This window comes from Equus przewalskii, chromosome 29 (genome assembly GCF_037783145.1).
Source record: "Equus przewalskii isolate Varuska chromosome 29, EquPr2, whole genome shotgun sequence".
Lineage (NCBI taxonomy): Eukaryota > Metazoa > Chordata > Mammalia > Perissodactyla > Equidae > Equus > Equus przewalskii.
In genome coordinates this window covers 1,669,186-1,691,337 of record NC_091859.1, presented here as the reverse complement: position 1 = coordinate 1,691,337, position 22,152 = coordinate 1,669,186, and the positions used below count along the sequence as shown (strand labels likewise).

Here is a 22,152-nt window from a genome sequence, read left to right as displayed (position 1 = left end):
AGACTCAGTCCATTTTTATACCTAGACAAGCAGATATGATCTTGACAGAGTTTATTCAGAAAGCCCAGATGAGGAATTCATCATTTAAACTTTTCATTTAAGATATAGTTTCATGTAATGCCATTAAGCCAAATCAATAAAATCTGAAGTTTCAATATCTGAGTGAAGAAAAAGAAAATTCTAAGAGAATGTATTGTGGGATTCCACAGATCACACTTTGGGAATCACCACCTTTGTAGGGTAAGATTTCCCAAGACACATACATAAAAATGCACAACACCCTTTGTCCTGGGAGCCCAGGAGCCTAGCAAGCATTTCACACGCTCTAGACAAACGCGCACATTGCAGGCCCTGTTACTGCCTCCCAATCTTTAGCTGCTTGTACATGGCAGCAAATCCTGCCTCTGGCTTTCCTCCATTGTTTTCATTATCAACCAGAACAAGAAACATCGACCATTACTGCTGCCAGAAGCCTAGGATAAACAAACCACCCCAATACCTGGTAAGCTAGCACCCTCTCATTTTAGAAGCAATTAAAGGTCAACTTAATGTTCTTATGGTTTAACATAGAGCAAACGTAAAAGAAAAACAGCAGGTGACTCTCATTTCCTTATTTCTGCGAGAAAAGGAAAATGTTCTACCTGGCTCACAGCAAATCTCTCCCCTATTCCACCAGCAACATCACAGCTTCAACTGGCAACAAGGTCACGGAAATGAGATATTAAAATGAGCTGATGGAAGACATTTGGTCCCAAAACTGTAAAAAAATTTCTTTCTCAAGCAGAAGTGGAAAGTGGTAAAAGATTTAGCTCTTAAAGTAAACAAGAGTGGAATTAGAAACAAAAATGCCATAAAGGGGCAGATCAACGGTCTGTCAGACAGCGGGCTGTCTCCAACAGAGGCATCAAGGGATGCTGCGAGACAGACCTGCTGTGGCTCCCCACGCCCTTCATCGCAGGTGAGGGGGGCGCTCTCAACGTTCGCAAGTCCTCTGCCCGGTTTGTGGAAGGAATCACCCACTATTGGAACTAGGAAGTCCATCTTCAGATTTGGTGAAAGCAATTCAGGACAAGCAAAGAAGTTTTGCTCTGCATTATTTTTCAGGAAAAGTGAGAATAGCTCAAACTAAAGAAGTCTTAAAAAGGTAATATTAACATTTAATAAAGCATGATTTTGCTTATAGTACAGAGTCATATTTACTTCTTTATGCTAAATGTTTAAAATTCTTAAAAGGTCTCAAAAATCACTGCAGGTAGGAATTTGAACCAGTTAGAAATTAAACGTGCATCACTGCCTGAAAGCCTCTGAGAGTCCGGAGGGTAGACTTCATCACTGTTATAATGCAGTCAGACCACAGCTGTTTGTGGTGTGCTCACTGTCTGTAAGGACTGAACCAGGTAATAACTAGGATATTGCTAAAGCTTTGATTGTAAAAGGACTAATTAAACAGATATACACAAATAATTACAAAATACAAGAGCTCTCTAAAAAAGAAATGAGTGACTCTTCATGTTTTATGTGCAACGCGTTCTCCAAACTTAAAAAGAAATCGCAGGGGGACCCATCTGGTACAGCTGACAAGGAGCCTGGACAGGACTCCCGGTGCGTGAATCTTGACTCCAACACTTACCAAGTGTGAGATGCTGGATAAGTTACCACTTCAGTTTCCTTGCCCGTAAATTGGGGATGCAAAAAGTATCTATCTCATGCGGTTGTTGTAAAGATTAAATGACTAATATACAAAAAGAACGTATATGAAAGTGACTGGCACATAATGTTATATAGTGTTAATTGACCTTATTATTTCAAACATAAATACCTTTAAACGTGCTACCTTTTCCCCAGCACTACCACCACATGTATTTCAAACTTGAAAAACATTTTCAGACATTAGATAGCACTTAAAACTCTGGCTTTTACTGTTAACAAATGTGACTACTGAAATACTTTCAACTGTTCCAATTTAGTCAGGAAGTTCCTGCTGTGACGGATGCCCTTCCAGAAGGAAAATGATGTGGCATTAAATGTTTGCACAATTCTTCTTAAAATTGTGAGGCTGGAAAACAGTTTTGGGAATATGTAAGCAAAACACAGACATTCAACTGCTTGATCGTTGCTTTGCCTTGGCTTATGGTACGTACCAGGGGGACACATATCAAAAATCTCTACTTTAGGCCAGATATTTTTGTGGCACTGAGCTAATTGCATCCTATTGTAAAATTACATCAGAGAGTCAGTGCACAGCTGAACTGAACCAGTTGGTCTGCTTCTGGATGGCTCCACTCTACAGAAGCCTAACCATGCCTCTTAGAGTCACTGAGACCACACAGCTCCACGCCAGCCCATGCCCATCTCCACTTAGGGTCTTTCAACTCCAATTTTTCTGAAGATCCTTAGGATCCTTGGGCTGTTGGTTCAAACATAAAGGAGAGTAAACCAGGAAGAGCTAGACAATGTAAAATAAGAATCAATGAGAAAGGAGCAGAAAGAAGATAAAAACATCTGATCAAGGTAGACTTTTCAGGAAGAAGAAATTGCGTTTAAAGCTCATTTCAAAAGAGAGATTAACTAATGGTCAGATGAAAGGCAGAAGTGTTTGAATAAACATATAACTTTTTTTACTGTGAAAATCAACACCTATTTGACTATGTGATCAGGCAATGAGAGAACAGAATTTGGAGTCAGGTAGGTTGGTTTTGGTCCTTCTGCTTATGATCTCTATAGGCTCAGGCCAAAAAGCATAATTACTCTAGGTTTCAGCTTGATGTAACGTTTAAGGGGAATTATGAGTGGCAAAACTTTGGGAACATGGTGAGCACTCAATAAATAATAACTATTAATATAAAGAAGTATATTGTGCTTAATGATTGGGTTAATATCATCATTTTATCTTGTTCACGAAGCTTTTAAGATGGTCATAAAAGAGAATGAGGATAATAAAATAGAGCTTTGTTGATGGGTAAAATTTATTACTTTGAGACAAAGAAAATCCTAGCTCAAACTCAGAACTCTTTCAAGAATGATGCCACTGTTTAAGGCAAAAACTTTAGTCCCTGAAGCTAAGAAGCAATAATTGGATGAAGAAACAAAGGATGGAAAATGTGAGTGGAATCAGGCCTTGAGTCTGCGTACAGGCCACTTGTGAGAGCTTTTCAACCCCTCTCCTATTTTCTTAACCTCTTGCGCATTTCCCATCTCTTGGTCTCTCTGTGCTGTACAGTTTCTTCAATTCTATCTTCCTGCTTACAAATCTCTCTTCAGCTCTTTCTAATCTGTAATAAACCGTCTACTGTATATACTATATTTTTAAATGAAGTTATTACATTTTCATTTGTAGGAATCCTCATTAGTTTTCTAAATTGGCTTGCATTTTGCTTATTTTTCAAGCCTCTTTTTACTTCCTCAGATTTATTAATATACTATTTCACACTCTGTCTAACATATCCACTATTTTAATCACGTGCATGAATGGTTCCATTCTCAATTGTCTCAGCTGTCTCATGCTCATGGACCTTGTTTCCTGTGTGATTAGTGATTTTTGACTGTGAGATGCTCCTTTTCCTTGGGATTTATCTGTGGGAATCTTCAAGATGTGGTATGAAGGTGTATACTTCTAGAAAGGATTTGTTCTAGTTTCTGTCTGGCATCTGAGGACACTTCTAGTCCAGGATCAAGCATTTTAAATTAAAATCCTGGCTTGAGGTTTGCAGTGTACCAAGGAGATTTTCATTTGAGTTCCAACGCTGTGCAAGGGTTTCTCGTAGTCACACATTTTCAGAGGAAATTTTCTTTCCCTCTCCTCTTGCAGTCAAAGTTTGGAGCAGACAATTTCTTCACAGTCCCCTGCAGAAGGGGAGAGGTTTATTTCCAGTTCATCTTTGTGCCACCGGGGCAGCTCTTGAAGGCCCTGGCTTTATGGGATGCCTCCCATTAAACTTCTCACCTTAGGCTTTATGTTCTTTTCCTGTCTCTGTGAAACCCTGAGAAGCTGCTCAAATTCTCCTGGTTGGGCAAATGCCCTCAAGACAAAAGCGGCTTCAGGATTTTTTTTAATCTCTGTTTTTTAAAGGCAAGAATATGGGGTATGAAATCCCAGTGAAGCCTTCTAATGCTGATATAAAGAGAACCCCCCCCCACAAACTAAAAGCATTCTATGTTTAAAAAGCAGAAAGACCAAAATCTGTTATTGCTGACAGGAAATATCCAACAGTATGAAGGATAAAGGATGTAGAAAACATGTCGTCTCTAGATAATCTTCTCAGCAGCTCATCAAATGACCCTTAGCCTCCCCTGGAAGGAAAATATGTGTGAAAGCATGTCCAAAGAAATATTTTTATTATTTCAAAGGAAACAGCATATTTACCTTCAAAAAGACTACATCAGCCAAACAGAAAGGCTTTTTGTTGTTGTTTGACTAGAATTGTATCTATCCTGCATAGTAATACAGTTTGGCCTGTTTGAAACAGAAACTCTGATTGAGGCTTATATATGTGTTTGATTAATATGGACGTGAATTGTTTAATACTTGGAAGGTACATTTTTTTTTGGTAATAAAAATAGACAATCTCTGGGTTCACATGAAAAAAGGAATAGTGATAAAAAAGTTCCTTAAAGTCAAAACAATTATTAATTATCTTGAACTTTATATGTAACTCTGGTAACCATACAGGGCTTCTGGAGAATTTTATGTTACATCAATATACCGTGTGTAGTTCACTAAAAATGGGTAGTGGTTATGTTGAGTAAAAAGGTGAACTCTTCAGATACTAAAACACAGCCCATTCACGATTATTCTACAGGAAAACTCAATTCAGTTCAACCATTTCCAATCTGTTCCATTGTTATAAGTACACAAAGTACTTATATTGCGAATATTTTGTTCTTCATCTTCTCCAAACATTCTTTTTGAAAAAGGGAGTTTCATTGCTGTTCTCTGTTTCCTTCTTCTATACTTCCCATCTCTCAAAATGTCAACCTGTTACCTTTCTCGTTTATCCTTTAAATCTTAATTTTCTTCCTAACTCTACTTCTCCTCTTTCCAACCACCACAGAATCTCATTATTCCAGAATATCTATTCAAAACATCACAATCCCCCTATGTGTTACGGGGATATACATCGGCTGATGCCCAATTCTTTTTAGTTTGTATTTTCAATTGCTATTTCTCTCTGAATATCCTCTATAAACAATTTGAGATTCACAGGCCTCCTGACTGAATTGACTTTGTTCTGCTAACAGAAGCCCCATTCCCTTCTGACATGATTGTAGCTGCCTCCTAGTTTAATGGAATTACAGTCACATATAGTTGGAGGGTGAGCAAATTACAGAAATGCAATACTCTTTGTATGTTACTATTTATAGTAATTGAAATGGTACTTTTTATTCTTAATTATGGTGATTGATGAAGTCTGACATGAGTGAACCATTGCAAAAGTCACTAGAATTAGGCTTTTTGCCTAAACAAAGCACTAAGAACAAGTGTAGTTGTGAAACTATTTCAGAAAGCTGCAGAAGCAGAATCTCACTCTAGCCCGGGTCTGCGAGCTAAGACTCACACAACGTAGCTTTTAAGCTTCTTATATTGTGTGATCACCACTCTGGCCTGCGCAAAAAGAGCAGAAGAATAAAGTCACAACCAACACTGCACTTTCTTAACTATTTCAGCAACTGTGTACAACAGAGGGATTCAAAAGCAGCGTACGAAACCGCTAATTAGTAACAAAAGAATGAGACACAAAAGGAGCAGGAGAAGATAAGAATACTTTGAAGGGGATTAATCCATTCCTTACACTGTTGAGTAACTTGCTACCTATTTTCATTAAGTACACACTTTTTCTTTCAATTTTATCAAGTAAATGCTAAATCTGAGAGGAACAGCTAATGAGGACAAGTACAAGTGTCCAGGAAGAAAAAAAACAAGCTGTTTTAAGTATTTAAATAGTAATATTTGAGCAAGAAGAAAAGGTAATAAACCACTCAAATGGTGATGAATCAGTCAAATACATGTGCAGAAGAAAACTTGCCTCCATCAGTAAAATGTACAAATTAATAATTTACCAGTAAGTGGTAAAGGTATTTATCATAAAAATGTCAATAAAATCATCTCCTCCCACCATATGCATTTTCTCTACAAGGGCAAAAAGGCATTTCCTTTACATGACGTCTTAAAATCACCTCTGGGCCTAGAAAAACAGTAATTCAAGGTCAAAGGCAAAGACAAAACTCCCTAGTACTCAACAGAAAGAGTCACTAACACATGGTCTCTCTTGGACATTGTCTTCATGATTTTCTAGTTATCAACAGGTTATTCAGAGACAGATAGGAAGTATGTCTAAATATTCCCATTTTGCCTAAGAAGCTAGTAGTTTGTTTCTTTCATCATTCACACTTCTACATTTATAAGCAAAGGAGAAATTGAATGATACCAACATAAATATGTACACTCAATATTAATTTCTAATAAGTTATGAGTTTCACTAGCACATTATTTGACTATGATATACCATAAAGTCAAGATCTAGCTAGAATTTTTTTAGTAGTCTTCCACTTAATTTGCTAATTAGGGAGCATATTTTTAGTTTTATTTTAAAGAATACCAAAGAATGAAGATTTCATAACCCTCAGTAGTTCATATTGAAGTGTTTAATTTCCTTTATGTCAAGAAGTTCTTCCCTGGAAGAAGTGAAATTTCTCCCTGTAATTTAATGCCATTTGTCTTCCTCCAACCTTGATGTTGACAGAGGAGTGGTGAGCAGCCTTCCTGTAATGACCATTCAGATGCGAGAGCAAATTATTAAGTCACCTCTCAGCCCTGCATCCTCCAGGCTGGACGTAGGTAACTTGTTTAGCTTTTTCTGATAGGATTTATCTCCAATTGTTTCTAAATCAATCTCTCTTTCTTTCTCTCTCTCTCTCCCTCCATCCGTCTCTCTGTTCTTTGCTTAATTTGTCTCAGTCTCTTATACTTGTTCACATTTCTTTATGAGATGATCATACCTGGTAACTATTACTGCCCAGATTTTATAACACTTATTTCTTATAACACAAAAGACTGCAACCCAAATTATATTTCCTATTGAAACAGTGACATAATAGGCAATTAGTTAAAGAAAGTATTAGGGTAGCGTGGAAAGACAAGGAGTGAGAAACTATGAGATGTGAACACTAACTGGACACCCAGGAGCCTGAGAGCATCCTTAAACTCTCTGGGCCTCTGTTTACTCTCAGGTAAATTGAAGCTAATAACATCTACCTTACAGAGGTGGGAGATTAAATGAGACAATTAAGTGGATGTCCAGGGACCCTCAAAGAACAAGTGATGCTATCATTCCTACTACTAGTACTATTGCCATTACATACCTGACCCAGAGCCTGCTGTCTAACTGTCCAACAGAGATGACCAGAAGCACCATAGTTAATCACACATATAATACGCCAGAGATGGTACAGTAAAGTGTGCACAAATGTGTCAAAGAGGACAAATAGTAATCAACTATGCTCATTTGACTGCATGTACAAAGTAGACTGTGAATAGAGAAAGTAAAGACTGAGCAGAAGGACCTGTTTAGAAGAACGGGCTGGAAAGTCTTGCAGAACAGGAGGCTTATTGTGGCTGAGGCAGGAGAGTGCAGAGACAACAAGAGAAGAGCTGAGCGACAGGAAAGGGGTCCCATGAGGTCCAGGGCTGAGGCGTCAGGCCACACGTGACAGAACCCATCAGAAAATAGAATGATTGGGCAATACAATCTTCCTTCCCCTCCTGGAATTCATATGGCATTACATCTGAAACTCTTTACTACTATTTCAAGTGCCAACCCTTTTTTCTAATACCTATAAACAGACAATACAGTAAACATAATATTGAATAAATTGCACACTATGTCAGAATGTGATCTGTACCATAGGACCAAACTGTAAGTGGGTCAGAACAAGGGAAATGAATGAAGAAAAGAGTAAGGGTGCCAGTTGACTTTTTAAGTTGGTGATCTCTTTGAGAAGGTGACATTTAAGTAAAGGCTTCAAGGAGAACAAGTTGGAGCCATGGCAATATCCAGCGTAACCTCATTCTCTACAGAGAGAACAGCCACTTCAAAGGCCCTAGTGTGGGAGGGACTTTAGTTGGATTTCAGGGAAATCAAGAGAGCTGGTGCAGCAGGTGTACGATGAATGAAGACACAGACGGTACTGAGAGGTGAAGCCGGAGGAATAAGAGCCAGAATAAGAGCCTGTAGTCTGTGGGGAGCTTGGGGAGAATGGGATAAGCAGACATCAGGTAGGGCCTCATGGGTCATCGTAAAGACTTTGCCTTTTATTCTCATTTTGGTGAGGAGTCATTGTAGGGTTTTGAGCAAAGAAGTGGCACTAGCTTAGGTTTTAAAAAAGATCACTCTGAGTCCTTGGTCAAAAATAGACTGTAGGGGAACAGGGTTAGAAGCAGAGAGGTTTTAGGAATCTTTCTAAATGTGGCAATCTGGTGGTGATTCAGACCAGAATGGCAACAGTGATGGTGGGGAGGAAAGGTCAGGTTCTGGGAATATGTTGACAGCAGAGACAATGAGATTTCCTGAAAAATAGGATGGGAGAAAGAGAGGATGAAAGGTGGCCTGAGAACTTGTTGCCATCCACTAAGATGGTTCATATTATAACTTGCCTTGAAATATATTTATTTGTGAAAAGTGCTATAGATAAGAGCCCAGAACTTGGATTCAGACACATCTGATTTCCCATCCTGGCTTGTGCACTTGCTAAGTGTCTTACCCTATGGAAATCACTTAACTTCTCAAGTCTCAGTTTCCTTATCAGTAAAAGGGGTTAAAAATGCCTACATTCCAAGTTTTCTGTTAGGAGTAAGTGGGATAACATATGCAAAGCATCTCACAAAATGCTTTGTACATAGTAAGCGCTCCTTAAATGATAGATGTGCTTCCCTGTTACTCTTAGTATAATTAGCGTTTTCATTTCATATGTTTTATACCTACTACTGGTTATATTTTTGAAAGAAGGCACCATCTTTTTATTTTTCCCCATAGAAACAACCTATCCCTTACAAAGAGTTGGTATTGCTCTCTCCATGTGCTAATTATGGCCTGGCTGATGTGATGTTATGGATGAGAAATCTGGTATTAGAAGGGAAAACAGATGCAAAGCACTCATTGTCCTTTTCATATTCGCTTCCAAAGATGATAGAGGTTGTATATATGTTCCTCTTTAGCCTTACAAGGATTTTCAAACTTTAAGTCTGGAATATATTGGTAGAGCTTTGCAAGTTGAACTGCCAACCTCTTTCTATTATTCTTGTTCTCCATGACCCCTTGTAGATTTTTCTCTGCTTGACAATTCTTTCCTTTATTCTGTGTAATTTTGTTTGGTCTCTAAAATATATTAACCTTGATAGAAGAATTGGTGAAAAGAGTGCTTGTTTTTAAAGGATCCTCTTTAACTTTGCTTAAGTCATTTCGAAATCTGTTCATCTCTCTCAAGCTTGTAGCAATCCTCTCCAACTCGGCATTGCATCATATGTAAACTTAATGAGCATTCACTCACTTTCATCAACCAGGTCACTAGGTCATTGATTCTTATTTCCCTTGGTGCTTTTAGAGCAAAGAGACTATTTCAATCCATCTTTTGCAGTCCTCCTATCTATGGACAATGTTTTCCTGTTTCCACTGCACTTTTAGGATAAAAGTATCCTCATATTCAATCTACTATTAAAATGGAAAATTTGTATTTCACTGGGATGTAACTCTTTTTTTTACAGACTAGCTGTCACTTTTATCTCTCTTCCCATTCTCAAAACACATATCTAATTTTAGGAGTTTAATTTTTTTCTTTTAATACTGGCCTGGAGACTATCCATATTGAACATCACTCAATATTTCTTCAGAAACACTCAGTTCTTAAATTCAAATCCACAAAAACTGGTATCTATTCTGTGGTTCCTAACCTTTATTTCTCTATAATTTTCTCAACCCCTAAATACATTTCTATACAAAAAGTTATTTAAAGTGTAATGAAATTACTATACAGAAATAATAACAAAAAACAGCAGTGGGAATAATTAGAATAATTATTAAGAGAATAATTACAAGAGAGGACATGCCACTTGAGCACTGGCACAGTAAGAGGTTGCTTATTGGTAGAGGTCAACGTTGTCTGCTAACAGGGAGCTTCAGGGAGGAGAGCACAGAAGATCAGTGGCAAGAAGTTTTTATTAAGCTACACACTACATTACAAAAAAATAAGTTCTGTATACTACAACTCTAGTTGCTACAATCTTTTCTGAAATGTCCGTATCTATCATATTATTTCCATCTCTAACACAAGAATATTCTTTCTAGAATGCAATTGTAATTATGTTACTCCTCTGCTTGAAACTCTTCATTGGTTCCTGTTGACCTGCTGGGTGAAGATCAAACTTCCCGTATTGCATGAGAGGCCTTCCCAGTTCTTACCGGCTTATGTCCCCAGCCTGTTTACTGCCCCCAACTCTCACTACTCTGTACCCTGTTGAACTTCTTGATGTTCCATTCAATCACCATTGTGCTCCTTTTCTGAGCCTTCTCTACAGAATGGTCCTTGTTAGCCTTTTGGTCGCTCCTCCACCCTTTACTCTCATGATTATATCTTGTACATATTTCTACCATAACTCCTAAGATTCTGAGGATGGCATCCATTACTTTCTTCTAGTCATCAGTTTGTTTTTCTATAAACCCTATTTCACTTGATCCTATTGGGCCAGCCAGTTATGTGGCCTATCTCTTCCACCACCAAGGATGAACTCATGACCCATGCTAACCAGTCAGAATGTCCATAGGGACTGTCCACTGCATGGACATATGGATTTTCCACTGGTGATCTATTACATAATCAGAACAAATCATAGCCCTTTAGAAACTAGTATAAATTCTGTGTGAGAAAAGAAGTTTACTCTTTCTCTGAGCCTGTTAGGATCACCAGGTTGAGGGCTCTATCAGCCTAAACTTGTTTGGGGCTATCTATCTAAGCATCATCTAGAAATTAAATCTGATAGAGGCAAAGAGCCAAGAAAGTGACAAAAGGTGGATTTCTGGTGACATTGTTAAAATACCTGAAGTCAACCAGTCTGAAAGCTAATACTAAATCTCAGACTTATCAGTTATTCAGTCAACAAATTCCTTTTTATTGCTTAAGATGGTGTGAATTAGATTTCTACATTTAAAATGAAAATATTGCTGTGAATATTCATATGCTGCTGCACTGACTTATTTGTATGCTGTCTCTCCTTTGTGTCTTATTGACTGTTATATCCCTAGCACTCAGCACACAGTGCTTGGGACATAAGAGGTGCTTGTCAAAGAAATGCTCCAGCCAAGCAAGCTTGTTGGGCAAATATGGTAGAGGTAAAATTGTTTGCTCTGGAACCTGATTTCCTGGGATACATATCCTTGGATTGACCATGAGTCAACGTCCTCATTTTTAAAATAAGGAACATGAAAACAACAATCCAATAAGAGGATTATGAGAATTAAATGGGTCAATAAATGTAAAGAGATTGGCACAGTGCCTAGTACACAGTAAGCATTCAATAAGTGTTAGCCGTTGATGTTATTTAATGGCTGTACAATTACCCATATTACCTGTCATGCATCCCAGAATGATATGGTTTGCCCATTCCACTTACACAGTTAGTTACTGCATCTTACCCACATATCAACAATCAGCTAGGAAGAGCCTGAGAGAAGCCAAATCAGAGAACTAGACTAAGACACTAAATACACCCTAAAGCCTGATACAGAGATTATCAACATGAGGTCCCTAAGATTTAGCCAAATTGGTCTGATGTTTATTTTTTTCCACACTCACATTTGAAGATTACTCTTCAGCTATGCCAGCAGGTACCTGGGCCACTACTTTTCACCTAGGGTTGGGGGAAGGAGGAATTGGGGGGATGTAGGTCAAAGGGTACAAATTTTGAGTTAGAAGAAGTTCTGAGGATATAGTGTACAGCACGGTGACTATAGTTAATAATAGGGTATTGTATACTCAGAAGTTGCTGAGAGTAGATCTTAGGCATTCTCACCACAAAAAAAAAAGTTATCTGTGTGAGGTGATGGATGTGTTAATTATCTTGATGACCTTCATAATCATTGCACAATGTATTTGTATATTAAATCATCACATTGTACACTTTAAATATACATAATTATATTTGTCAATTATTCCTCAATAACATTTATTAAAAAAAATAACGTCTAGAGACAAGTAAACCAGTACCCTTTATGATGGTGGTCCTGAGCTTCGTGGCACAGTTTGCTCATTAATCACAATTGACAAGACTTTGCACAAAAACGTGGAGAGGGTAAAATAATAATGATTGTATCTTCATTCTTTCTTACTGTTTCAATTCTTAATCTTCTTGAATAAATTAGAAATTGCTCTGGGATAGAGGTTATTTATGTGTAAAAGCACATCTATAATATATTTCATCAAAATAACATTTTCCTGATATTATTCATGCTGAAGTAAAATTAGTATTTACAAATAGTCTTTTAGAATTGGTGGTAGGAGGGAAATAATTACAGACATGTCTCCAAGCTCATCTCAAGCTGAACCAACGATTGTTGGCATTACACTTTAAGAATCAATACAGTTGAATGAAGTGAATTGCACCCAATAAAATCTCCCCAAAAAGCCTCATATATAAAAAATCAATATATACTTTAAATACTTATTTAATGCTTTAAATAAATGTTAATATATATTTTAAATATGGTTCTACACTTGTACTTATTTTTTTAGTTTTCTTTTCTTTTTTTTTGAGGAAGATTAGCCCAGATCTAACACCTACCTCCAATCTTTCTATTTTTGCTAAGGGAGATTGGCCCTGAGCTAACATCTACTGCCAATATTCCTCTTTTTCCTGAGGAAGACTGGCCCTGAGCTAGTATCCATGCCCATCTTCCTCTACTTTATATGTGGGACACCTGCCACAGCACGGCTTGATAAGCTGTGCGTAGGTCAGCACCCGGGATCCAAACCAGAGAACCCTGGGCCACCAAAGCAGAACGTGCAAACTTAACCACCATGCCACCTGGCCGGCCCCCACTTATTTTTGTAAAACATAGAAAACACCATCTTGAGCCCATGCAATGATCAGTGACTCAAAAAAGAGATTTTCTAACATAATTTGCATCTTTATATATTATAGCATACAATGTTAATAATCATTGAGACAGTCATTTCATGAATGAAAAATAAAATATCCAAATCACTGCACCAAGGAATTCTGATGAATCATTATTTGACCTCTAGTTATAACAGAAATATCTTTCTTTTGAGAAAAAATTTAAAAATATAAAAAATTTGTTTAATTTAAAACATTATAAATCAATAAAGTATGTAAAAATCCCAATAAATGTGATTCAATCTACACCGAAGATGGCTACTAAGTGTTAAACACTGAGATGTACATGCGCATGTTAAAATTAGAAGAACTAATGGATAAAGAGATTAGAAAAAATCCTACTCCAAGTAACAATAGTAAAAAGTTCACAGTGTTCATTATTTCTTTGTCTAGTCATTGGTCCAAAATCTTTGCCACTCAAAGTCTAGTCTTTAGAATTTCCTTTATAATGCATATTATCCAGGAAACATCCTTAATTCCCCTCATCTCCCTTAAATATCTCCCTATAATACATATCATGTCACTGCCCTGACTCAGTTGCATCAGCCAATCAAAATAAGTAAGTATTTAAGGGGCACTGGTGAAAAATAATTTGTCACTATACAGGTCAGCTCTCATTAATAATAATAAAAGTTGACATTTACATAACACCATTTGTACAGCAATTTCATATTAAGTCTCCAAAGATTTATTAATACTTCCAATATTTCTATGCATTTGGTAAACATTCATCTCCATTGTACTGATTTGTAAAGAAAAGCCCTAACTCGTAAAGTTATATGAACCTAGTGACTGTTTTTAAACTGAAAGTTCATTTCTATCTGCTAGGAAGAAGAGAAGAATATAAAACATCTAGCATGAAATAGTTTGGCTACTCCAGGATAGTGAAATATCCATTTGGCACTTGGGTCTTATCTATTCCCACCTTTTTATATGCGATCCAGTCAAACACCCTGTCAATATCTGCTGCCTGTCGCACTTCCTGTGATACTGGATGGGAACTGGCCAAGCCGTCAAGCAGCATCACTTCATGCAGAACATCCGTCAGAAACCTCTGTTTTTCCTGCAATACAGTAGATGGGGCAATAGCATAGGTGATTCATGGTTATAACAGAACGCCTGTGACAGCTTGAACAGAACGTGTGTTCCTTAATCGATGATGCTCATCAGCCTACATGGTGAGACTTAACTCTAAAGAGAATCCAGTAAATAAAATGCCCCTTAAGTTACTCTGAAATGAAGGTGGTTGATCTGAGCACAACATGAAACAAAATCAATGGGCTACAATGGGCCCTAAATAGACAAAAACAATGGACTCTGTGCTTTAATAGCGGTTAAAGCAAATTTGGAGAGTGGGCACATAAATGAAACTGAGTAAGCTTGTTTGTGCATTCTACAAGGTCAAGACTACAATTTCAGTCCCAAATAACCTTTTTAGTTAAATTCAATGTAAGAATACTAAGTAAATTTCAGGGTTCCTGTGCAGTTTTGCTATTTATCCCATTTATTTCTAGTACCATTTGAACAGCTCAGTCTCTTTCTCCCTGACCCTACCTCCTTCTCTCTCTCTCCCTCTCTCTCTCACTTATTCTCTCTCTAATACACACACGCACACGCACACACACACACATTTATTTCCTGAAAGAATTTCAGGGGACCACAACAGATAATAAAAGGCATTATTGACATCAAACTATAATATCTGTGGATGCATGTGTGAATTCAGAATAATGGACATAAATTGGAGATCAATAGGTTTTAATAATCCGTTACCATAAAGTTGTGAAAACAGACAAAATCATGAGACTTCTATTCAGCACACTGTTGAGACATCAGTATTTGCTCTAATAAAAGCGGATTTGTTGTGTTAGAAATAAACTGTAAAGAAAAAGTACTTCTCTGTTGTTTTTGGAGAAGGCTGCTGTAAAGACACAGCTTGGGTTTGTTAACAAAAATGCTGGCAGCTATTAGTTCTCCTGGCCTGCTGCCTTCATTGAGGGAGGAGGGAGAGAAAAAGGAAGTTGCAAGAGATAACAAGGGCTAAAACGCCCCTGGACAGTTGCGACCTGAGGAGTATCCCTACAGAGATTAAAGAGAGGCAATGCTTAAATCGCTCCAGCTAATTTTGAACTCATTCTTGGAGCCTCCTAGTTTTGAGCCAGCAGACAAACAGCAGGTTATTTCTGAGTGAGTCATAATTTCAAGCTGAGAGAACACCAATCCTGGATTTTAAAAAATGGAAATGGAGAATAAATATGCTAAGAAAAGAATAGTTAACTGGGCATATATGTGTGTATTACTTTAAATCTGCCTTTAAAGAAACATCACCATCTGCTCAATGATTTGATATGTTTAACTGATAATATTAATTAGCCACCCAAATATATACTGTAAGGTTTATTTCCTAATAGCTTATTTTTATAGTCTATGGACTATAAATCTAGTTTTTTCAGTCCTTTTTTTGGTCTAAGAGTTTCACATCAATGGTCTATGTTCCATCAAAAACACCGAGGTAGCAAGGACTGCACGAGAGGTCACTGAGTCTCAGAAGGCTGCTCCAGACCCTAAGAGGCCACAGTGAGAAAGTCAAACTTGAATTAAATGATAAGTATGACATAAACTAGTACTGTATTTCTTCTCAAATTAAGTTCCTAATTCAAGACAAATTAAGGAGAGTGAACCCTGTGATTCAAGATCTTAAGAATAAAAAGATTGGCATTTATGGGGGCCAGCCCGGTGGCATAGTGGTTAAGTTCACACGCTCAGCTTCAGCGGCTTGGGGTTTGTGGGTTTGGATCCTGGATGTGAACCTATGCACTGCTCATCAGGCCATGCTGCAGTGGTGACCCACATACAAAATAGAGGAAGATTGGCAAAGATGTTAGCTCAGGGACAATCTTCCTGAAGCAAAAAGATGAAGATTGGCAACAGATGTTAGCTCAGAGCCAAACTTCCCCAGCAAAAAGAAAAAAAGATTGGCAATTACATTTCTCATCTTAAGTCCACTAAAAAGCAAAGATAAAGATAAGATCTCAGAGGAACGGCCTAGATTTAGACAATAAGAAAAAAATCACATATTTCCAAAATAAATATTTATGTTACTTTTAAGCAGATATGTATCGTGTTACTCATTCAATTTTAAAATGCACAGTAAAACTATTTGATATTGAAATTAATGGGAGGAATCATGAAATATATAATTATACTTCAACTTGACCAATCAATACTTTTATTTATAAGGAATACCAGTTGAAGATATGATTTCCATTCTGAAGATAAAACATATTCAACTCTTCAAATAATGAATGCCTGCTCCATTGTGTCACTGAAACAACTGATGAAAAGGCACAGTGTAAAACGAACTTAAAGTGATGCTCTATTTGAATCCTAATTATTAGTATTTAGCAACATTAAATATATATTGAGCAATTTAAAATTTAGAAAACATATCTTGGTTTGCTAGAGATATGATTTTTTAATGGTATATGGAAATGGCTACATAATTATAAAATTGAAATCTAAGGTAAATTTCAAAAATGAAACTTTCTTGCTTAAGGAAATACAAGTTCTACAGGATCTGTTGCTTCCTGTTTCTGGAGAAAAACAAGAACACCCTTTGCCTAGTCAGTCGACTCTCATGAAGCAGTGCTTAAATTTAGCAGTGTTAAGTCTTTAGCAAAAGATTCATTTTCTACATTGTTGGAAAGAATGACTGTGTAATTGAGAAAAAAGGCATTAAAATAGGTTAAGAGAGAGGGGGGGAAAACAAGCCTGATAGAAGAACACTCACAAAGCTCAGAAGAGAGAATATCTTAAACTGAGGAGAAAAAAAAGAAAATTCTAGCCAGAGGCAAACCAATTTAACAAAACTACAAAGAGCTTCCAGTAGAGAAGGTGCTAATTTTTATAAAGACCCATATCTCTATAAAATAAGAAATGATTTTATCTTGTCAGTGCCTGGCTGGGGCCCACCACCTCTTCCTCCTCCTCCTCAACAACAACAATAATAATAACCGCAAAAATTACTGTCTTGACTAATCGCCTACTGCTCACCTGAGACTATGAAAGTTTAAAAACAAAGTTAAAGAAATCCTGGCTTTGATGTGAGATAAAAGATAAAACAAAATAGCTGTCCACAATGAAAAAATAATAGTTTTCTCTTACAGACTAGAAATGCCAAAGAAATTTTGAGAAAAAAGTACTATAAAATAGAATTATTCACAGAAAATTTAATGGAAGAGATAGAAGTTGACCTATCCTTAAAGGAACTTTAAAGTTGTGTGTGCATTTGTGTACGTGCATGCAGGGAATAATATATTTACGGTGCATAGTCAACAGTTAGTTTTCATTCTAGTTCCTATTTTAAGGACATGGTGATAAGCCATTCTACCACTTTCAAAAAACAGCATAACAAGGTAAAATGGAGAACTTTGAAATCTGTTTAAGTAAGTTTACTGTTAACAGTAACAGTGAATCCTCCCACTTGAGTATAGAGACTTCTTGGAATTGCTGCACGTGTGCCTACATAGAAACAGTTCCAGTTATATTGAATATATCATTTTCTATTGAGCTATCTTCTTTCCTTCTTTCTTTTCTTTTCTTTTTTTTTTTTTTTGCTGACAAAGATTTGCCCTGAGCTAACATCTATGCCAATCTTCCTCTATTTTGTATGTGGGTTGCCACAGCATGGCCCCCAAGTGGTATAGGTCCACACACGGGAACGAAACCCAACAGGTGAAGTTGAGTACGCTGAACTTAACCACTAGGTCACAGAGCCAGCCCCCTTATTGAACTATTTTCAGAAAAAATATATTACATTTGAACTTTTGAAGAATAGTGCAGAGGTTTTTCATAAAAGAAAAGAAAGTGTGAGTAAAATGCACAGAGCTGAGAATAACATACAGAAAAGAAGAAAACCACCATTATGTTACTCTATCATTCATCTACCAATATGTATTAAATTCCTACTCTATGCTAAATATTGTGCTGTGTTTGGTAAAGAAATATATGACCACAGTCTGGTTCCTATCCTTAAAGAACTCAAAAGTGGAAGGGGAAATATAGGGGAAAGACAGAAAAACAGCTAGCTGGATTATAACATGGTGGATGTTATAAAACACAAAGGATGAAATGACTAGTTCACAAAAGGCTTTACAGAGCATGTGACATTCAAGTGGGCTGTTGAAGGATGAGGGTTTACTCAGATGAATGGGGAAGCAGCTAAAAAGGGCAAATCCAGGCAGAGGAAATATGAAAAAAGTTCTTCTGTTTGAAACCTCACTTATCAGGTTGAAGAGTTTGGTCTCAATAAATAGGCAGCAGCAGGCATAATGACATAATAACAGCGGTGTCACAGGAAAATTAACTTATCTGTGGTATGCAGTGGGCTGCTGTAGGTAGGGACGGGAGACAGGAAGCGGCTGTGGTGTGACCAGCCGGTGAGGTGATAATGTTTTAGAACAAGGTGTTGCTGAAGGAGTGCTGAATCAGAGTGATACATTTGAATGAAAAATCAACCGACATCAAAGCCTTGATGCCTTGGTTCCCTTAGTGGATGATGGAGAGGAAAGACTAAACGATAACTACATGGCTTTTGGACTTGACGGAATTTTTCTAAAATGGCAAGGCAAGGGGAAGCTATGGACAGAAATGGAGAAGTGTAAAATGTTCGGTTTGGAGGGCAAGCTAAAAAAACCAGTTTTAGACATGTTGCAACATGTTAGGTCTGAAGGGTTAACATTGAATATGCCTGGTCTAGCCATAGTCATTGGTGATGAGCTGGAGAACAGGAAGTACCATGGAAAGGTAGGGCTGTCGGCAAGTTCCCATAGGAAAGCTGACTAATTTTATTGAAGAGCAATACCAGGCAGACACTTTGATTCTGTCATCAAAAAAGAAAGAAAAAGAATCAGAAAATAATCTGAATCAAGATCAAAGAAAGTCAGATGCATCAAACCAGACGAAGAAGATGAGAGCCAAGCCTGAGCCAATTCAAGTAGTGGAGTGGAGCTCATAGGCATGAAAAGAGTAGAAAAAAACTGCTCAGGGCAGACATGGGTCACATCAGAGAAGACGTGGTCACATCAGAGCAGCCACAAGAACTCAATTTTCTCAAGGATGGGTCTGAACATAAATGGCTCTTCTGGTATTCCTAGGAGAAGAGACAGGCTCACTGTTGCAAAGTGATGAAAGAGTCTAGACTGAAAGAAAAATATCCGCCGCTCACTAGCGGTATGACCTGGAGCAAGTAATTCAGTCCTTTTAGTCCTCAGCATCCTCATTTGTAAACATACATGGTTGTGAAGATTAAATAAGAGAATTTGTTCTACAAATATTTATTGAGCACCTGCTATATCCAGATGGTATGCCTTGTTCTGGGGATAAAGAGATACAAAGACATGGATCTGACCTTCAAAGATTTTATAGTAGTAGAAGGAGAGGAGAGAGACAAAGATGAAAACAAATACGAAAACACCACCTGCTGTATTGAAATGGAAGTAGGCTCAGGATATGGTGTGACTGCACAGAGAAGGCTGTGATTTGTCCTGCCTGGGGAGGCAGGAAAAGCTGAACTGATAGTGTTGAATCTTTAAGGATGATTTGCATTTTCTAGGAGGGTGCAGCAGGAAAGGGCATTTTGGATAGAAGGAAATATCCAGGAAAAGTCACAGAGATTGGAAACAGCGTGGCCCATTTGGGGACCACCGAGTTGCGTGTGGCAGAAGGCAGGGAGTATAATGGGGTTCATGGCTAGCTATTAGCACAGAGGGAGAGACAGGAACAAAGTCGTTCCAGATCCTCTCTGCCAATCTGGGAAGCTAGAATTAAGAGGGGACATCACCAGGCCTACATCAGAGAGATAACTACGAATAAACAGCAGAAAGTGGACTAGAGTGAGGAGCAAATGGAAACAAAAAATAGGACAGTATTGCATAATTATGTACAAATAGTACACAATACGGGCTTTATCTTTGTGATCACAAAATATCGTACAATTATTTTCTCTATAATCTAGTTCAATTTTATGATGATCAATAGTGATCAAGAAAGTATTTACTTTGGATTTCCAAACGTATAAATTAAATGTAGATTTAGACATAACTATAGACATAGACATAAGTATAGATATGTATGTAATACACATATAGACTCCCAAATAGACGCAAATGTTTCCTCTTTCAGTATTTTCATTTGATTAAAGCGATGTCTTATTACAGTTTTCAATGTTCACAATATTTTCTTGGATATAGATAAAGGCACTTTTCTAATCAGTGGAGTCAAGTCAATGAAAATCTCTGATGGAAATTGTTTGAACAATGCAATCTAATCCACATGTATTTACTGATTGCTTCATAGACGCGATGTCCTTTGTCAGAGTCTGGGGATGCAAACACCACTGGGAAGCAATCCCTGCCCCCAGCAGCTCCCATCATGATATGAAAGACAGACACGTGCACGTCTCATTAGACTCATTAGTGCTATTGATGGGTGAAGTATTAGTAGCATAAACAGAGTACTATAGAAAATAGAGGCATAGTGAGGGGTAAAAATGATCTCAGTGTCTATGACCATGTTGATTCAACCTCAATCGATCCATCATAAAAAGGAGAAATAAGATATGTCATTTATGTTCTACTTCTCTGGAAATTTATGCTACCACGAGATGAAGAATTTTAAGATTTCATAGGTTAAACAAACGCCACGTGAATTACCATTAATCAGAACCCCTTGCTTACACGAGACCAAGAGGCGCAGGTACACCGAGCATTGCACTGCTTGCCTTCTTCACTCCTGTTCTTCATGACTTGGTCAAATCTTAACACAGCTTAAAGCAAAGGAATACGATCAAGAATTCAAACGGGGAAAGCAAAGATCTTGGGGGAAAATATTCACCAGGTTTTATTTATGTGATATGGTATCTCTGTAACTTTGCAATTATTGTCTTTTGTAAACATAACACAATGCCATGTTTGTAAAAGTCACAAATGATTTAGACGCCAAGTTTCCTAAAATACCATAAGAATTTTACTCTGTAACTTTATATTCTCATCCTATTTTTGTAAAGTTTTAAAACGTCTGAAAGTATTTTAACTTCACTCAGTTGAAGGCCAGATTTACTTGCAAAATATTATATCATCATTTAGCTGATTAGTTAACATTTTATAGATAGCTAAATCATACCGATAGATGAAATAAAACTAAAGAGGTAATGAAAATAAACGTTGTTTCCATATAACAATGTACTTTAAAAATTAACATTTCAAAATCTCATGTTTAAAATACACATGCCCAAGTTGTTAATAATAATTTTCATGTGCAGCTTGTTAAAGCAGTCCATTCATATTAAAGTCAAACTTGTGTAAACACACATATATACAGTAGGCACAGAAGAATAATTTTTAAAAGTCACCATTAGCGCCTACAATGAAACAAGCGCCTACAATGAAACAAGCACTCTACTGCACTGAAAACTTCGCCTCTGTGTTTGTTTACATAACTTTTTACAGAAAGTGGTACATGAACACAATCATCCAGGCAGATCTCTATTGATACAACATTATTCTGTGATTTCACACAAGCTTCATAATGAGTAACTGAAATGTGTTCTATATGTTCTTATTTCTTTTAACTATCAATCACATTTCATCCACTGCCAAGTCACAAATGTTCTAAGATGACTTAATCAATGCATAAACTAAAAAAGCAATTCCATTTCTATAAGAATATTTTGGATCACTTTAGAACCCTCTCATAACCCCAAATAACTCCCTGCACCGAGGTTCATGAACTGCCGCGCTCTCCAACACAAGCAACAAAAAGAGAGCGGATTAAATCTGAGTCTCTTCAATGACCACATCCTTCGGCTGCCTTATGTCTTGTTTGTAACATCCAAGCTTGAATGTGTCATGCCTTATATTATCCGAGATGTGACACAGCTAAGGGAAAATGCTAAGATGGAACACAAAATATACTGCATTATATACAAACAA

The 22,152-nt window shown here is 37.2% G+C and overlaps 1 protein-coding gene across 4 annotated transcripts in view; it reads right to left on the bottom strand.

Annotated features, from left to right (window-relative positions):
- TRHDE (thyrotropin releasing hormone degrading enzyme) overlaps positions 1 to 22,152 on the bottom strand; it is a 361,666-nt gene that overhangs the window by 121,771 nt on the left and 217,743 nt on the right. For 3 of the 4 annotated variants that reach the window (XM_070600300.1, XM_070600298.1, XM_070600296.1), the window contains exon 6: positions 14,088 to 14,225. The exons of the other annotated variant lie outside the window; for it this stretch is intronic. In XM_070600300.1, the coding sequence (XP_070456401.1) occupies positions 14,088 to 14,225 (138 nt within the window). The remainder of the gene's footprint in view (positions 1 to 14,087; positions 14,226 to 22,152) is intronic. 4 annotated transcript variants of the gene reach the window in all.